Source organism: Bombina bombina, chromosome 4, assembly GCF_027579735.1.
Source record: "Bombina bombina isolate aBomBom1 chromosome 4, aBomBom1.pri, whole genome shotgun sequence".
Classification (NCBI taxonomy): domain Eukaryota; kingdom Metazoa; phylum Chordata; class Amphibia; order Anura; family Bombinatoridae; genus Bombina; species Bombina bombina.
The window spans coordinates 414,809,774-414,829,357 of record NC_069502.1 but is presented as its reverse complement, the minus strand read 5'-3'; the positions used below and the strand labels follow the sequence as shown (position 1 = coordinate 414,829,357).

General features: G+C 38.6%; 2 protein-coding genes across 4 annotated transcripts in view; one reads left to right on the top strand and one right to left on the bottom strand.

The window, feature by feature from the left end:
• The window catches only part of PLAAT1 (phospholipase A and acyltransferase 1), a 717,153-nt gene that overhangs the window by 497,892 nt on the left and 199,677 nt on the right, over nt 1–19,584 (top strand). The window lies entirely within an intron of this gene.
• The window catches only part of LOC128656360 (probable cation-transporting ATPase 13A5), a 252,554-nt gene that overhangs the window by 160,918 nt on the left and 72,052 nt on the right, over nt 1–19,584 (bottom strand). The window contains exons 8-9 of the mRNA XM_053710220.1: nt 8,271–8,402; nt 1,257–1,427 (exon numbers count right to left, since the gene is read on the bottom strand). Coding sequence (XP_053566195.1) covers nt 1,257–1,427; nt 8,271–8,402 — 303 coding nt within the window. The remainder of the gene's footprint in view (nt 1–1,256; nt 1,428–8,270; nt 8,403–19,584) is intronic.

Below are 19,584 nucleotides of genomic sequence, written 5' to 3'. Positions count from 1 at the left end.
CCTACCTGAATTGTATGCTCAGTCTGAATCACAAATGACAAATGTTGGGTTACACATCCCTTTAAACATATCATATATCTCCCACAAATTGAAGGTGGGTTGGGAGTCCTACATGCCATTTATTATAGACAAGTGGTTGTATTACAACATATTGCTGATTGTTGTAAACATATCTCTGATAATGAATGAGTACAACTAGTCATCATATCACAGCACATCAACTTGTGGGGAAGTGTTAGCTTCCTAGCTCATCATGGCTGGGGGATTTTGTAAACTATACCGTTATTTGGGAAATATTTCACATCTGGGAGGGAGTTATGAAATCTTATTGTAAATTCTTTACTATCCCATCTCCACCTCTTACTACTAATCCTTGATTACAAATTGATGTAAATCTCAACCTAGTAAATTATATTTCCTTAACTATATGATTCCTATTTACAGAGTTTTAACAGGGAATACTATCAAACTTTAAGAAAGCTTGGAGAAACATGGTGGGAGATTTGTTTGTCTATAGTTTAGATATTTCCAACTCACACACATGGGGGTCACCCTGAGAAAACTATTATCACTAGGCAGTTTTACTCTTTTTAAAGTCTTTATTCTTGTGAAGCCCCACAAAAAGGTGTGGTCTGATTGATGTACATGCTCCTTCACATCTCAAGCCAAATTTATTTACCCTCATACACCAAAACCGGGGACAAAGACTTGTTATCATCCCCTACTACAGAGGAATGGGCAGCTATTTTTATGAACTAAAAATTATTAAATGAACTCCCAAGTCCTCAATCTCATCTAGTATTTTCAAAATATATAGAGAGATATTTGTTGAAATGAATGTGTCAAAAACTTTCATACATTGGCCCAGTTATGAGGCTTTTTTTGGATACAGGTGATAGAGAGCATTTGTGTGTTACTGAAACATCAGGTTCCACTTGATACTGCTGTAGTAATCTCTCTCTCTCTCTCTCTCTCTCTCTCTCGTATTTATATAGAACAGATTAAATTTTTGAGTATCATGCCCCTTTAAACATTTTGGTCATGTGTTTAATTAGAAGTGTATCATTTTGTTTATAGTAAAATAATAATTCTGGGAATATCTTGTGATGAAAAGATTTAATATTGTTGTAATAAACCTTGTTATTATTACAAACAATGAGTAATACATTGTTTTAGTGCTGCCTTATACTGATAACATTTTAATAAGGGTTAAATTAATAATACAAATTATTTCTATCGTTTTAAGAATACATTACCAGTTTGCAGTACAACTGCTTTCACCAGTCCATCACCATGTGGCTTTGTCTTGATTACTTGAGTTCCACAGTACAAGACATGACCCTTATAATTATCACCAAGGTATGTTTTCCATGGAATGGCATTTTCCAAATAGGGTAAGGGAACTTTTGTCACTGGAATACTTTCTCCTATAAAATATATACACGTCATCATAAACATAGACAATGGCCTGAAAAATATTTACAATTAAATACATTTTTTCAAGATAACATTTTGATTCCAATGGCTTAAAAAAAATCTTGACTTTGTTTACTTAATGTAATTAAAGATCATAGCAATTTTGCACATGAAAAAAAAATTATAAAGCGACACTAAAGTAAAAATTAAACTTACAAGATTCAGACGGAGCGTGAAATTTAAAAAATTGTCCAATTTACTTTTATTATATAAATGTGCACATTGGGGCCTCATCTACTGCTGGTCATTTAGTATATATGTCTATGTGTTTTGTAAATGGTTGATGGCGGTCACATGATAAAGGGGGCAGGGAAAATGGAAAAAACTGTCAGAAGAAAAAAATTTACTACTCATTTGAAATTCAGACTTAATACTATTGCATTGTCTTTTTAAAACATATTTGTTGATTATGCAGTTCTGCAGTATTTAATGGTCCTTTTTTACATTTTGTTTTAGATATAATGGCAATCAAATCATATACTCATGCAGAGACACATGCACACACATCAACACAAATAAACAAACACATTTAAATGTCTATTATAATCACTTCCCAAAGCAAACCATAGTTGCATTAAATAGCAATGATAATAGAGCAGTAAGCTTAAATAAAACTCAGATTAACTCTAGCTATGGATTGACCTATGCAATACAATTAACCCTTACCACATACCTTCTTCACCACAATTAACACTCACAAAAATTCCTGCCACCATTAATCTTCATCATGGACCTCTTACTACAACTAACCCACATAGCAGATCCCTTTTGAGCGCAACTAAACCTAACGATACCAGTTTGGCCTAACCATCTGACCCTGGCCCCAATTTGGTTTCTTTAAAGATTATGATTAATTAATTCACACTTCTTTAAATGTACATACTTGGTAGCATATTGTCTTTAGGTTGTAATACAGTCTCCAGGTAAAAAACATGCAATAACAGACTTTAGGTTTATGCTGTGGAATTCATCTCTCAGCTTTTTCCAACATTTGTATAGTGTTTTAATCTCTGGAGAATGTTTTCCATTATGTAAATGTGCTATAATAAAACTGATACAGAGGGGGGTAGTTATCAAGCCGTCAACCTCAAATACGCTGGAATTCCGCAGCGTATTTGTGGCGAGGCTGATTCGCCTTAGTTATCAAAGGCTAAAGACCGGCAAAAGTAGAATTTTGTGACGTAAGCTTCGATCCGCCGGACTCAGTCCGACACAGATCGATTCTTAAGTCACTCCAGATGTTCCGCACACAAGTGTGGCACAATCTGACTACTTTTGGGAGTTATCAAAAAACTAGCAGGTACGCTCGGCACTTTTCCGGCCCAGCGTACCTGGTTTTCAAATCGCCGCCCTGGAGGGGGCGGATCCCATAGGAATCAATGGGAGTCTGACCATAGCGAAAGTTCATGTTCGCTGCTGCCAGATATCCCATTCATTCCTATGGGAGATGTCTGCACTTAACACCCTAACATGTACCCCGAGTCTAAACACCCCTAATCTGCCCCCCCTACACTGCCGCAACTAAATAAAGTTATTCCCACCTAAACCGCCACTCCCGGAGCCCACCGCAAGCTACTCTATACATATTAACCCCTAAACCGCTGCTCCCTGACCCCGCCGCAACTATAATAAATGTATTAACCCCTAAACCGCCACTCCCGGACACCGCCGCAACCTACATTATACCTAGTAACCCCTATCCTGCCCCCCCTATACCGCCGCCCTCTATAATAAAGTTATTAACCCCTATCCTGCTGATCCCGCACCTCGCCGCAACTAAATAAATAGTTTAACCCCTAAACCGCCGCTCCTGGACCACGCCGCAACCTATATTAAACTTATTAACCCCTAATCTGCCCCCCTACACCGTCACCACCTATAATACATTTATTAACCCCTATCCTGCCCCCCTACACCGCCGCCACTGTAATAAAATTATTAACCCCTAAACCTAAGTCTAACACTAACCCTAACACCCCCCTAACTTAAATATTAATTAAATACATCTAAATAATATTTCTATTATTAACTAAATTAATCCTATTTAAAACTAAATACTTACCTATAAAATAAACCCTAATATAGCTACAATATAACTAATAGTTATATTGTAGCTATCTAAGGATTTATTTTTATTTTACAGGTAACTTTCAATTTATTTTAACTAGGTTCAATAGTTATTAAATAGTTATTTAATAACTATTGAAGTTCAATCCGATTGGCTGATCCAATCAGCCAATCGGATTGAACTTCAATCTGATTGGCTGATTCAATCAGCCAATCAGATTTTTCTTACCTTAATTCCGATTGGCTGATAGAATCCTATCAGCCAATCGGAATTGAAGGGATGCCATCTTGGATGACGTCCCTTAAAGGAGCCTTCATTCGTCGGTAGTCCGTCGGGGAAGAAGGATGTTCCGCGTCGGCGGGATGAAGATGGATCCTGAAGAAAGAAGATTGAAGACCCCGCTTGGAAGATGACATCGCCCGGATAGAAGACTTCTTCAGCGCCGCTTGGAAGATGACATCGCCCGGATGGAAGACTTCGTCAGCGCCGCTTGGAGGATCACTTCATCGGATGGAAGACTTCTTCAGCGCCGCTTGGAGGATTACTTCTGCCGCTCCAGATCTCCTCTTCGGTTCCATCGGTGGCTCAGCTGAGTGAAGACGACTCAAGGTAGGATGATCTTCAGGGGGGTAGTGTTAGGTTTTTTTAAGGGGGGTTTGGGTTAGATTAGGGGTATGTGGGTGGTGAGTTTTAATGTTGGGGGGGTTTGTATTTTTATTTTACAGGCAAAAGAGCAGTTTTCTTTGGGGCATGCCCCACAAAAGGCCCTTTTAAGGGCTGGTAAGGTAAAAGAGTTTTGAACTTTTTTAATGTAGAATAGGGTAGGGAATTTTTTTATTTTGGGGGGGCTTTGTTATTTTATTAGGGGGCTTAGATTAGGTGTAATTAGCTTAAAATTGTTGTAATATTTTTTTTAAATGTTTGTAACTTTTTTTTTTATTTTTTGTAACTTAGCTTTTTTTATTTTTTGTACTTTAGTTAGTTTATGTAATTGTATTTAATTGTAGTTATTTGTAGGTAATTTATTTTATTAATTTAATGATAGTGTAGTGTTAGGTTTAATTGTAACTTAGGTTAATATTTATATTCTAACTAGCTAAAATAAATACAAAGTTACCTGTAAAATAAATATAAATCCTAAAATAGCTACAATGTAATTATTAATTACATTGTAGCTATCTTAGGGTTTATTTTACAGGTAAGTATTTAGTTTTAAATAGGAATTAATTATTAAAGTATAGTGTAGTGTTAGGTGTAATTGTATCTTAGGTTAGTTTTTATTTTACAGGTAAATTTCTCTTTATTTTAACTAGGTAGCTATTAAGTAGTTAATAACTATTTAATAACTATTGTACCTAGTTAAAATAAATTGAAAGTTACCTGTAAAATAAAAATAAATCCTAAGATAGCTACAATATAATTATTAGTTATATTGTAGCTATATTAGGGTTTATTTTATAGGTAAGTATTTAGTTTTAAATAGGATTAATTTAGTTAATAATAGAAATATTATTTAGATTTATTTAATTAATATTTAAGTTAGGGGGGTGTTAGGGTAAGTGTTAGGGTTAGGTTTAGGGGTTAATAAATTTATTACAGTGGCGGCGGTGTAGGGGGGGCAGGATAGGGATTAATAGATGTATTATAGGTGGCGACGGTGTAGGGGGGGCAGATTAGGGGTTAATAAGTTTAATATAGGTTGCAGCGTGGTCCGGGAGCGGCGGTTTAGGGGTTAAACTATGTATTTCGTTGCGGCGGGGTCCGGGATCAGCAGGATAGGGGTTAATAACTTTATTATAGAGGGCGGCGGTATAGGGGGCAGGATAGGGGTTAATAGGTATAATGTAGGTGGCGGAGGTGTCCGGGAGCGGCGCTTTAGGGGTTAATATATTTATAAGAGTTGCAGCGGGGTCTAGGAGCGGCGGTTTAGGGGTTAATACATTTATAAGAGTTGCGACGGGGTCTAGGAGCGGCGGTTTAGGGGTTAATACATTTATAAGAGTTGCAGCGGGGTCTAGGAGCGGCGGTTTAGGGGTTAGTAACTTTATTGAGTTGCGGGAGGCTCCGGGGGCGCCGGTATAGGCAGGGCCGGATTTACATCTCAGGTGCCTGTAGGCACAAAAACCTGAAGCGCCCCCCCCCACCCCCCCACCCCCCCTAGAAAAAAGTGGAAAAAATGAGGACTTTTTTTTATTATTATTTAGGACAACTAAAAATAAATATTAGATGTAAAATTACATTTTCCCTTTTATGGAGATACACAAATACACACACCAATTGCAATATTTGTTGTAATGGAAGCTACACCAAAAATCAATATTCACTTGACTCAAATGGCCATACAATTTCTATTATGTATAACAAAAACAAATCATGTTAAACTTTTAATGCAAAATATTCTAAAGAAAACCCTATTTAAAGGGACATCAAATGTGACAGTTTGCTGGGCATTTTATTATTGCACTAGTGCTTGCAGAGAAGTGTGTTAGCCTCTTGCAAAAGAGTTAAACACATAGTCAATGTCAGTTCTGAGACAGCAATACACATCTGTGCAGACCCAGATGGGCTCATAGGACATGTTTATTGACAAGCCATTAGTGTATTGCTTTTCTGGAGATGACTTTGACTATGTGCTTAACATTTTGTTGGAGTCAAACACAGTTTTGTGTAAACAATAGCAATATTAAAACTAGCAGCATGCAAGCTCATCACCATCAACAACCTGTGCAGCCAGTGGAAGAAAATATAAAATGTAGGGAAAAAAATCTTGTAAACTCTGATATTTTTGGTACAAACACACACAGATGTTACATTTATTTTGTTCTGAAATATAAATATCATATGATGTTGCTCTCAAAGGAAAACATGGAATGTTGTAGATTATATGTAATCCAGGGGTCAACAAATGTGTTTAAAATTAGAATTTAGAAATTCAATGGGAGGGGTTTAGTTTTAATCTTTGCCCCTCTCTCCTTCATGGCTCCCTCAACTGCTGTAACATATTCCCAATGAAACACTCGACTTTGTAGGCACCTGGCAGCACAATTCTTACTAAAATAAATGCCCTCATAAAAAAAAAAAAAAAAAAAAAAAAAAAAAAAAAAAAAATTTTTTTTTTTTTTTTTTTTTTTTTTATTATTGACAGGCAGGCGCCCCTCACTGCAAGGCGCCTGTAGGCACATGCCTACTGTGCCTAATGGGAAATCCGGCCCTGGGTATAGGGGGTAGAACAGTGTAGTTTAGTTTGGGTGCTTAGTGACAGGCTAGCAATAAAGCTGTAAAAAAGCCGAAGAGCAACGAGATCGGGTGAGTGATAACTCTCACAGTACGCTGCTCATCGCCCCGTACTTGGTGCGCGGCTTTTTGACAGATTTATTGATAACTTAGGCAAAATTTTTCAGGTCCGCGGCGGCGAAGGTAGGCGAGCTTAGGCGGGCTTATTGGGCCGGCGAAGGCAGGAAAGTTGACACGTTGATAACTACCCCCCATAGAATCTTAGGCTAAAGAATTGAAGACTAATCGGGAAAGACTTATTTACTGATAATTTATCAGTCGTTATCAAATCCATGTGAAGGGCATAGAGAAGTGCTTTGCATGGCTAGACAATATTTTGAAGATAGAAGCAGATAAGCTGCAATTGTCAGAAGTTTCAAGTGGTAACCATATGCAAATCATATTTATTATATGTTGCTATATGCCAAAAAAAAAAAAAAAAGTGTTTTCTGTTCTGGGTAAAATGTTTGTGAAAGCATGCCCTCTGGTGGCCAGATATAATAATTGTTGACAGCAGAGAAGTCAAGTAATTCTAGGTGTTAATCAGGCAGACAGACAGATAGATAAATTAAGTATTCCTTACATCTGCTTTGTGTGTTTATTGTTGTAGGCATTAAAGTCTTGCTCCTTTCAGGTCATCTGTGCAATTAACTCTAAGCTATTACTTTCTGTCAAACTATAATTACAAATAGTATACCGTCCTAAACCTTTTTACAACTGTCAATACAAAAAATAGGATTTGTATACTATTGTAATATTTTTGTTGAAAGAAATGTTATTACATTAAAGTTTTCAAAAAATAAGAATCATACATGTAATAAACATATGGTATTCTTTATTTAAAAAATTTAAATAAATTAGCAGTAATTATCCACTATACGGGCACCATCAATGACAGTTTGTTAACAAAAATCATGAGTACATTGACAAATGATTACAGTAAAGTACTGATTAAAGAACATAAAAAGGAAGGAACATGAGATATACATCGGAAATCCTTAATAGCTCATTCAGAACAATTAATAACATGTAAAGGAGTCATCTATGACCAATTGTGAAAAACAAAATAAAATACCATCATCAGTTACTACCTGGCTTCAGCATGAATAAAACTGTAATATAAGGCTGTTCATCAAATAACAGTAATCCCATACTCTGTGTTACTTCAGTGAGTTCTGGTCCACTATACCTTACCTGTAAGTTGTTCTTCACTGCTATTGCAACTTCTTAAAGGAACTAGGCAATTATAACATTTATTAAAATATAATTTGAGAATGTGTGAGGTAGATAGCCTCAAAAATTTATTAACTGTAAAAATGACTGAAATGGGTTTAAAAGAGGTCTTAAAAAAATGTAAACAGTACTTTTATCACATCTTTCCATATGGACCATGAATCTATTTATATGAAGAAATCCCATCCCCTCTGTAGTAAAAAGCTGCATCTCACTGTACCTGTCAGCAAGCCTTCATTCACAATACAGCCTCCTGATATTAATATGGCATCACACGGAAGGTCAAGCTGTTTTCCCGTTAAAATAATTACATCTCCAGGGACCAAGTATCGAGATTCAACTTCCTCAATAGCTGGAAAGCCCCCCCACACACAAAAAAGAACGCATTAGCAATGGGGTTAATATGGTTTGACTCAATAAAAAATATGCAGTTATTTATATAATATATATATTATTCTTATATATGTATATAACGTTACATTTGTTTACATAAATATATACTTACCTTAGAACCTTTTTTAATATGTTATCATCCAAGTTAAAGATCTATGTTCTCAATGAGATATATCAAATATATTCACTTACTATGTATCAAATACACAAACAGTATTAAAGTAACATGAAACCCAAAACTTTTCTTTCATGACTCAGATAGTGCATACAATTTTAAGCACTATATTGCAACAGTTTTGCAAGAATGTTATCCATTTGCAAAAACACTGGCAGCACTATTTCTTGCTATGTAGTGCTTGACATGCCAAACTATCGGCTAGATTACGAGTCTTGCGTTAGCCTTACAGGGAGTGCAGAATTATTAGGCAAATGAGTATTTTGACCACATCATCCTCTTTATGCATGTTGTCTTACTCCAAGCTGTATAGGCTCGAAAGCCTACTACCAATTAAGCATATTAGGTGATGTGCATCTCTGTAATGAGAAGGGGTGTGGTCTAATGACATCAACACCCTAAATCAGGTGTGCATAATTATTAGGCAACTTCCTTTCCTTTGGCAAAATGGGTCAAAAGAAGGACTTGACAGGCTCAGAAAAGTCAAAAATAGTGAGATATCTTGCAGAGGGATGCAGCACTCTTAAAATTGCAAAGCTTCTGAAGCGTGATCATCGAACAATCAAGCGTTTCATTCAAAATAGTCAACAGGGTCGCAAGAAGCGTGTGGAAAAACCAAGGCGCAAAATAACTGCCCATGAACTGAGAAAAGTCAAACGTGCAGCTGCCAAGATGCCACTTGCCACCAGTTTGGCCATATTTCAGAGCTGCAACATCACTGGAGTGCCCAAAAGCGCAAGGTGTGCAATACTCAGAGACATGGCCAAGGTAAGAAAGGCTGAAAGACGACCACCACTGAACAAGACACACAAGCTGAAACGTCAAGACTGGGCCAAGAAATATCTCAAGACTGATTTTTCTAAGGTTTTATGGACTGATGAAATGAGAGTGAGTCTTGATGGGCCAGATGGATGGGCCCGTGGCTGGATTGGTAAAGGGCAGAGAGCTCCAGTCCGACTCAGATGCCAGCAAGGTGGAGGTGGAGTACTGGTTTGGGCTGGTATCATCAAAGATGAGCTTGAGGGGCCTTTTCTGGTTGAGGATGGAGTCAAGCTCAACTCCCAGTCCTACTGCCATTTTCTGGAAGACACCTTCTTCAAGCAGTGGTACAGGAAGAAGTCTGCATCCTTCAAGAAAAACATGATTTTCATGCAGGACAATGCTCCATCACACGCGTCCAAGTACTCCACAGCGTGGCTGGCAAGAAAGGGTATAAAAGAAGAAAATCTAATGACATGGCCTCCTTGTTCACCTGATCTGAACCCCATTGAGAGCCTGTGGTCCATCATCAAATGTGAGATTTACAAGGAGGGAAAACAGTACACTTCTCTGAACAGTGTCTGGGAGGCTGTGGTTGCTGCTGCACACAATGTTGATGGTGAACAGATCAAAACACTGACAGAATCCATGGATGGCAGGCTTTTGAGTGTCCTTGCAAAGAAAGGTGGCTATATTGGTCACTGATTTGTTTTTGTTTTGTTTTTGAATGTCAGAAATGTATATTTGTGAATGTTGAGATGTTATATTGGTTTCACTGGTAAAAATAAATAATTGAAATGGGTATATATTTGTTTTTTGTTAAGTTGCCTAATAATTATGCACAGTAATAGTCACCTGCACACACAGATATCCCCCTAAAATAGCTAAAACTAAAAACAAACTAAAAACTACTTCCAAAAATATTCAGCTTTGATATTAATGAGATTTTTTGGGTTCATTGAGAACATGGTTGTTGTTCAATAATAAAATTAATCCTCAAAAATACAACTTGCCTAATAATTCTGCACTCCCTGTAAAAAGCAACGTTGAGAGGTCCCAACGCTGCTTTTTAATGCCCGCTGGTATTATGAGTCTTGAAATGACAGGCTCACCGCTCACTTTTTTGGTCAGACACGAAAATACCGCAAATCCACTTACGTCAATTGCGTATCCTATATTTTCAATGGGACTTGCATAACGCAAAAAGTGAGCGGTACAGCCTCTCCTGTCAAGACTGATACCGCATTTAAAAGTCAGTAGTTAGGAGTTTTATGGGCTAACGCCATAGTATAAAACTCTTAACTAAAGTGCTAAAAAGTACACTAACACCCATAAACTACCTATTAACCCCTAAAAAGAGCCCCACCCCCCACATTGCAAACACTAAAAAATATTTTTTAACAACTAATCTGCCGAACCGGACATCGCCGCCACTATAAAAATATATTAACCCCTAAACCGCCACCCTCCCGCATCACAAACACTAGTTAAATTTTATTAACCCCTAATCTGCCGTCCCTAACATCGCTGACACCTACCTACATTTATTAACCCCTAATCTGCTGCCCCCGTTGCCGCAACTATATTAAATGTATTAACCCCTAAATCTAAGTCTAACCCTAACCCTAACAACCCCTAACTTAAATATAATTTAAATTGGGGGGCGGAGTTAACCGCCAAGCTGAAGAGACGTGCATTAGAGGAGCTCTCTATTGCTATTACATTTTAAATATACATAAGTAATTCCTAAAACCTATATAGTGACTCTTTTTGTTAGTCATTACTTCTAGAACACATACTGGAGGTATTTGAGTGATTTGTGCAACTGTACGATCAGAAACTTGTGCGCTGTGTGCGCTCTCAAACGACACCGGTCTGACTGAGGGGAATTGCTCCACGACACCTGCCTATCGAAACAACTGGCTGCCAGGCACCTGAAATCGGACCCCGGTCTGATCACCTACTGACCTTCTGATCACACATCACTACTGCCCGGAGGGTCGGGGCTCCGCTCCGGTGCAGCAACATATCACTGCATGCAGAACGGTTAAGTAGCGGCACCTAGCCCTTAGAACTAATTACCCTTTGGCTTCTACCTCTATCCCTGGGGGACACCTCACCCCTGCTCCCGGCTAGATCCCGGACGAAACACTTGTAGGCTTGTGGCGGAGTTTAGCGCTGCTCACTTTTTGGCGCGAACTCGCCATTTTGAGGCCTGACCTTCTTCAAGACCTGCCAATCCCAAGCGGAGTAAATTGAAGCGGCCTGCAAATCAACAGACGAGCATCAAGGAGGGTAAGAACTTATCCTTATGGATTACACTGTTATGGTTTTACTCAACGGATCACATACTGGGGGAAAAACAGAAAATTAAAACTAAAGTGTAAACAAGATACACTACTTAATAATCAGCTTTATTGTACAAATTACTTCCAAGCTCCCATGCACTGATCACTTTATTGCAACACTTATATTTCATACCGGAATACTGTTTTTTGGGACTAAAACTGCAGTGTGTGGATTTAGCATACTTTTCATACTTTTTTTTTCCGGAGCTGGGGAATCACTATACTTTTCTCATAATCACTTTGAAAGCCCCTTAATCCTAGACTGAGGATAGAAGAAGAATATTTTTATTATATTTTCTTTATAGTTTTTACTACACTAAGAAAGTACATTTTGATTCTGCTGGCTATTAGTGCTGACTGCATCTAGGAAGAAATCACCCTTATGTACATAACTACTGCTGCAAATAAGGAAGTGTTTCTGGCTGCATAAACTGCAGAATATAAATCTCACTACATCTACTTTTTAGCCTGAAATAATCAGGATATCTGCTTTATATATGAAAAAACTGAACACCTAAGCTGATTGAAACGTAGATCTTGGAAGTCATTGCTACTATACCTAACAGATGCAACAGTTATACTAACAGACATCTGATACTAGATTCACAGTAAGGAGAGACTTATCTCAAACAGTATATACTAAAAGCTCCATCTGGATTCCAAAATCTGAGACGCACTGCTGCTGATTCTGATTAATATATGTACCCCTGAGTCTGTACTCAGAAATATCCAATTGTCTATAGGCAGGTTGTTTGTGATTTAGATACAGGTCTGTCTCTGATTGCTTGTTTTCCTTAGCATATAGCTGTGTATTTTTGTTCTTCACTACTGTAAGAGTATCTCACAAATCTCAAGAAAAAGGTACTGGATACAATACACAGACAACTCACAGGCACATAGCTGAGCATCCCTGCCTAAGCATACCCACCTATACCCTGAAGGTGACCTGTCAAATACAGACAAGGATGCTTCTCTGATTAATATATGCACCTACACGCTCTGCAATAAAAACAAAGAAATACTACCTGGCTGGTAATACACTCTCCTCTCCCGTTTCCTGCTGTCAACTTGGGCAGTGGGTCATACCCCCCCTTCCCTTTCCCGTGATCGCCCTGTGAGGGCAACCTCCCCGAGGAGAAGTGTACAACGAGTTGCTGCAGAATATTACAACCTGTTAACGGAGTGCCTCACAACTTCACTACTCACACAGCACAAGGGACTCATAAAACATGTCTCACTCAAACAGGAAAAAAACGAACAACAAACATACTGAAGGCCCAAAGAGAACTGTGGCGGATCATTTTCATAGTAAATTCCTTCTCGAGAGAGACCTCTCAGACGAAGACTCTAGAGATTCCCCATCTGGCCAAGGAGAGGAAGAACCACATCCCTCTGGGAAAGATTCTATCTATACTACTGAAAGTACTTCCCTCAAGGAACTCATTAATTCCTTATCAACTAAAATGGACTCTCACCACTCGTCCCTAAAACAGGAAATCAGAACATCAGTCGCTGATCTTAAGAGAGAAATATAAACACTAGGGGACAGAACTGACACTTTAGAACATAAACATGAAGACTTGGCAACAGACCACTCAAACCTCCTTGCATACTCGCAATCACTTGCAGAAATGATTTCGGACCTCGAGGTGAAACTGGCAGACCTGGAGGACAGATCTAGGCGCAACAACGTGCGCCTTAAAGGTATTCCCGAAAGTGTTACTAATGCTGATCTCCCCAAATTTCTAGAAAAGCTATTTGAAGAATTGATTGGTACCCCTCAAGGTACAGAATCAAAAATAGATAGGGCTCATAGAGCTGTCCGACCAAGGAATTCAAATCAGGTGCAGCCTAGAGATGTTGTTGTGAGACTACACCATTACACTTTCAAAGAAAAGATTCTTAAGGCTGCCTTCATGAACAAAGATCTCCCGGAACCCTATAAAGACCTACAGTTTTTTCCTGACCTATCATCCCATACGCTCTCAAAGAGAAGATCATTCCAGCCTATTACTCACTGCCTACGAAAGAACTCTATAAAATATAGATGGGGCTTCCCTGTACGTCTCTTTTTTCAACATGATGGACTCTCTTTCACTATTTCCAACCTGAAACAAGGAATGGAGCTTCTGAACAAGCTACATCTTCTTCAGAACCCTCAGGCTATACCCCCCACTAGCCCTGAACTAAACTTTGTTCACAGGGACTATCCTACTAATGGCTCTACAAATCCTGAATCCAATACTTTGAGAATGGAAACATCAGATAGCAGCCCCAAGCCTAGAAGATCTTCACCTGCCTCTAAGAGACGGAATACTACCCAGATAGACAAATAAACATTATACTTGCTCTACAGACTTTACATTTGCTGTATGCCAGATGTATGATTCCCAAATTACATAGCTCATTGGAAGAAGAGACCTCTTATGATACTTAATCCCTGCAATTTTCGGGACTTTTATAAGAGTAAAGTTTTCAACTAACCCTATTCCTTCCTTACAGGTTAAAACACATGCTAACACCAAGACTCTGTACTGTGTGGTATGGAGGTTATAATCCACCAGCATAGGTGCTTGAGTTTTAATTACCCCCTCCCTACCTGAAGTGTAATCGTTTGTAGGTTTATATTGCCATCCCCATACAGGTATGGCCCTACATTGGCATAATATTCCTATACTCAACATCTTAATCACATAAGCTCTGACCTAAAGTTAAATGCTGCCTATTTATGATACCCTTCCTATCTCAGATATTACCCATTCTTTATTACTTACTGGTGTGTCATAGCTGTATACCCACATAGTAAGCATTAACCACTGAATTGAAATGTTGCCTAGCTAAATGACATATTTAAATATACTCTGCTCACATGGATTCATTATCCTTATCCATATCCAGACGCATACATGCTCAGATACAACATTTCTATTATTTGATAAGGGCTAAGATTGGATAGATACCCTTTAGCGAGACCATAGTTAACCGGGCATAATGGTCTGGTTTCTCACTTAAATTCTCATTATTGTAGTCTACTACCACATTACAATACAATTGCTTACATCCACACACCCATACTGCTCCAAAGTACCCATTTATTATGATATAACTTAAAAAACTGAGTAATTAGTATATCCCTCTCATAGTACCTGCGCTAGCTCCTATTAAAGATATATATATATATATACAGGATGTTCCTTCCATCAACTAAAACCCCAAGTAAACACCACTAGAACCTATACTAGATGAGTAGGTACCAATACTGTATTAGTATTATGTTTGACTAACTGTTTATGCTTTATTCTTTGACTAATTATTCTATTATCTCAGCCCATGTACATATAACCAACTCCAAATTAAATTTATTACGTAACTCACACTTTCTTCTAAAATTAGGTAATGAGCTACGAAATAATACCCTAAAGTCAGCTACCTAAGAAGAATAACATACATATTCAAATAACTAATAAGGATACCTCTCAGATCCTTACCTAGCCGTTACATGACATATGAACAAGAGGAGGGAGTTACTACTCTATGTAAAAACTTCATGTAAATGCATTTAAAGAATAGGATTTATATAATATCTGTTTATGCTTTAATGCAATATTGTCTGATTGGTCACTTTAATTCTACTATTTATTATGCTCTTCATGTCTTCTAGACGCATGTGTTTGTAATTTGCTTTCGATTATATTCCAGGTGTACTTCAGATGAGGTATGGATAAATGTTGATTAAGTTTTGTCTCAGTTTATTACAGTTAGAACTAGAGTCTTGCCAGATGTTCCCTTTTGGTCGGCTGACTCTGAGCCTGAAGTTATATTGACTGTTAGAAGTTACAAATTGGTTGCCCCGCCCCCCCCCCCCTATTGGGGGAGGTGACCTCTACTTTATTACTTTATCACACTAACTCATGCTTATAATCTATGATTCTGAATATTATCATATCTAATACTTTAATTCCCTAACTCATAGCGGTGCTTACCCGCTGAATATCCCCCCATTTCCCCCTTGAAGTTATAATTATTATTCTATTTCCCCTTCTTAGCTTTCAGTGCACCCTGGAACAATAATAATATAAACCTTAGCCTCATTATTACAAAATTTAACCTTTTTATTAAAACGTTCACTTAAGCTTTTTTTTCTTCTTTTTCTTCTCATACTAAGAGTGGTGTCATAGAGTTATATATACAACATTAACAAAGATTTGTGCTTAGGTCTCAGAGTATTGATATACTTTTATTGCCTCCTTGCCCCTGTACCCCTCTTACCTCCCCTCTTACCCCCCCCCCCCTCATTACCCTCCCCCTTTTTTTTTTTTTTTTTTTTTTTTTCTTTTTTCCACCTCCCAATATGGAATTGAATGTTCTCACTCATAATGTGCAAGGCCTCAACTCTCCTACCAAAAGAAGCCTATTACTCGCCAATATTAAAAAACTCAAAGCTAGTGTGGTTTTTCTGCAGGAGACCCATTGGATTAGATCTCCAGGCATCCCATTCTCCTTCAAAAACTTTTCAAATAAAATAGAGGCTTCCTACTCCACTAAATCTAGAGGAGTCGCCATCCTATTCAAAGACACCCTTCTGGTTGAATACATACATACTGAAATAGACCTGGAGGCTAGGTTTATTATTTCTATTTGTAAAATTAATGAGCTAAAATACACCTTGGTAAATCTTTATGCCCCGAACTCCAGACAAATACCTTTTCTAAAACACATCTTTAAGCTTATTGCCACAATTAGACAAGGTACCCTAATAATAGGCGGAGATTTCAACTTAGTTTTGGATCCCTTAAAAGATAGACGGGGGACAGCAAGATCGACTCCAGACAGAGCAACTAACTCCTTGTCTAACGCATTTAGGAATCTAGTCGCACAATATAGTCTTCATGATGCTTGGAGAGCTAAACATCCCTCAGACTATGATTTTACTTTTTATTCTGGCGCCCACAAGATGTTTTCTAGATTAGACTATATTTTTGTCGAGGCCCACACCCTTAATGAAATCCACTCTTCTAAAATAGAAGTCATCTCTTGGTCTGACCATGACCCCGTGATTACATCTTTCTCCCCCTCTCCTATCATTATTCCTAAAAAATGGAGATATGAAGCGTGGTTATTAACAAACCCCCATACACTTCTGGAAACTAGAAACAACTTACAGGAATTCATTCATAAGAATGACACACAACAAACTGACATACAATTTGTATGGGCCTCTCTTAAAGCTTTTATGAGGGGGATCCTAATTAATAAAGCTGCAACTTCCAAAAAAAACCAGGGTAGATCGCTTGCGGAACTCACGTGTGAGTTTAGGCGTCATTCTGCCTTTCTTAAGTCAAACCCTTCGGTGCAAGGCGCGAGACAGCTCAAACTCTTGAGAGAGGAGCTCAATAAACTGGAAATTACTAAAGTACAAAAAATCCTTTTCAGCCTTAAGCAAACCTATTACTATCTCAGCAACAAAGCTAACGCTATGATGGCATCTAAACTTAGAATGAGACAAGCCCAACGTGCTATATCCACCATTTTGTTGGAGGGCAAAATAGCAACTTCTCCGGTAGACATTGGAGAATTGTTTCGAACCTACTATATCAGACTATATAGCTTAACTAAAGAGACCTCATTTGAGACATATTCCCCTACAGAAATAAGCACTCTCCTAGGAACGCTTCACTTGCCTAAACTCAATGAAGAGTCGGAGGTAATCCTGCGGTCCTCGATATCTTTGGAAGAATTGAGGATTGCAATTGCTCAGCTCAAAAGCAACAAAGCCCCGGGCCCAGACGGGTATACAGGTCACTTTTACAAAACTTTTAGCGAAACCTTAGAACCAGTATTACTTAGAACTTTCAACTCTTTTATGGACACCGGATTGTGTCTAGATGAATTTCTAGAAGCAGACATCATCACCATACTAAAGCCAAATAAAGACCCTACCCTTTGTCAGAATTATAGACCGATATCTTTGATCAATTCAGATATAAAACTCTACTCTAAAATTCTTGCCAATAGATTGGCTAAGGTCATATGCACCTTGATCCACCCAGATCAAGTGGGATTTATCCCAAATAGAGAAGGTCCAGATAATACCCAAAGGATATTTAGCATATTGTATGAGGCTAAGAATCGGAAGATCCCCCTCCTGGCTCTGTCACTGGATGCCGAGAAGGCGTTTGACAGAGTCAGGTGGGACTATCTCTGGTGTACACTAGAAGCTTTCCACATACCCCCTCAGTTTATCCGAGCGATAAAGGTCTTGTACTCAGCCCCTACAGCAAAAATAACTGGAGTCGGTTTTCAGTCGGCTTCATTTAATATTCTAAATGGAACCAGGCAGGGATGCCCCTTATCTCCGATGCTGTTTGCACTGGCGATAGAACCTTTGGCTCAGCTCATCAGAACAGACTCTGATATTACAGGTATCAATTGTGGAGGTTCACTCCACAAGATAGCGCTATTTGCAGACGATGTTACTTTACTTCTCACGTCACCATCCACATCTCTACCAGCAGTTTTTAAGTGCTTAGATATTTTCTCTAAATGCAGCTTTTATAAATTGAACTACTCAAAGACTGAGGTGCTCCATATCAATATCCCAGATGCAGAGTTGAAACTCTTGCAAAGAAAATTTGATTTCCTGTGGTCTGATGTTTCTATTAAGCACTTGGGTATCTACCTAGGACCAGACCCTGATGTGGTAATTAAGAAAAACTTCACTGATCGAGTGCCGGAATTCAAGAGACTCCTTGAGAGTTGGGAGTTCAGAGAATTTTCGTGGACTGGCCGAATTGCGGCGGTCAAAATGTCGCTACTCCCAAAAATTACATATTTATTTCGATGCATAACTCTTACGGTTCCGAGACCAATTTTAAATAAATTACAGAGCCTAATTTCAAGATACGTTTGGAAAGGAGGAAGACCCAGAATAGCTACGGCAACCATCCAACAGCCTACTCACAGAGGAGGCCTAGCATACCCCAGCGTATTAATCTACCATGACGCTGCACGTCTGGCTCATCTTATGAGTTGGAGTCTGAGAGATGATCAACCCAGATGGTTTGAGGTTGAGCAGTCCTTCCTGCCTGGAAATGTCCTGCTTTCCGACCTTCCCTGGATCCCGGTGCATGTACGTACAACCATTCGTATTTCGCACCCTATTATAATGAACACTTTGACGCATTGGGACTCTAGAAAAAACATGGAATCTATTGCCCCTCACCCTTCGCCCCTCTATAAATTACGTAATATTTTGATCTCTATGCCAGAGACCCATCTAATCGATTGGTCTGAAGCTGCAAACATGCCCACCGCATCCCTATATACCGGGGAAGCACTCATACCTTTTGATGAGCTGAAGACTATCCTCTCCATACCTTCTTCCTTGAGGTTCGAATTCATTAGACTTGCGAGTATTCTTAAAGCCTGGGGACTCTCGGGGCAACCTGTAAGAAGCCCTACTAGATGGGAGCAAAGATGGAACTTGGGCAAATTACTAAGGGGCTCTCTTTCTTTCCACTATAATCTTATGATCATGCCTCTACAACCTACAAAGCACAACCAATATAAGGCTTGGGAAAGAGAACTCCAAATTGATAGTAAGATTGGGATATGGCTTGGTGAAATCGTTAAAGCAAAGAAAACCTTACATAGTACAACTTTGTGGGAACTATACTATAAGATAACCACTCTATGGCACTTTGTCCCGATCACTTTGAATAAATTTTACAAGACTGCATCCCCTATGTGCTGGCGGAATTGTGGACACCTAGGCACACAAGCCCATATATGGTGGGACTGTCCTATAATTAGGGAGGCCTGGGATTTTGCATTCAATACCCTTACTCTGCTCGGTATTT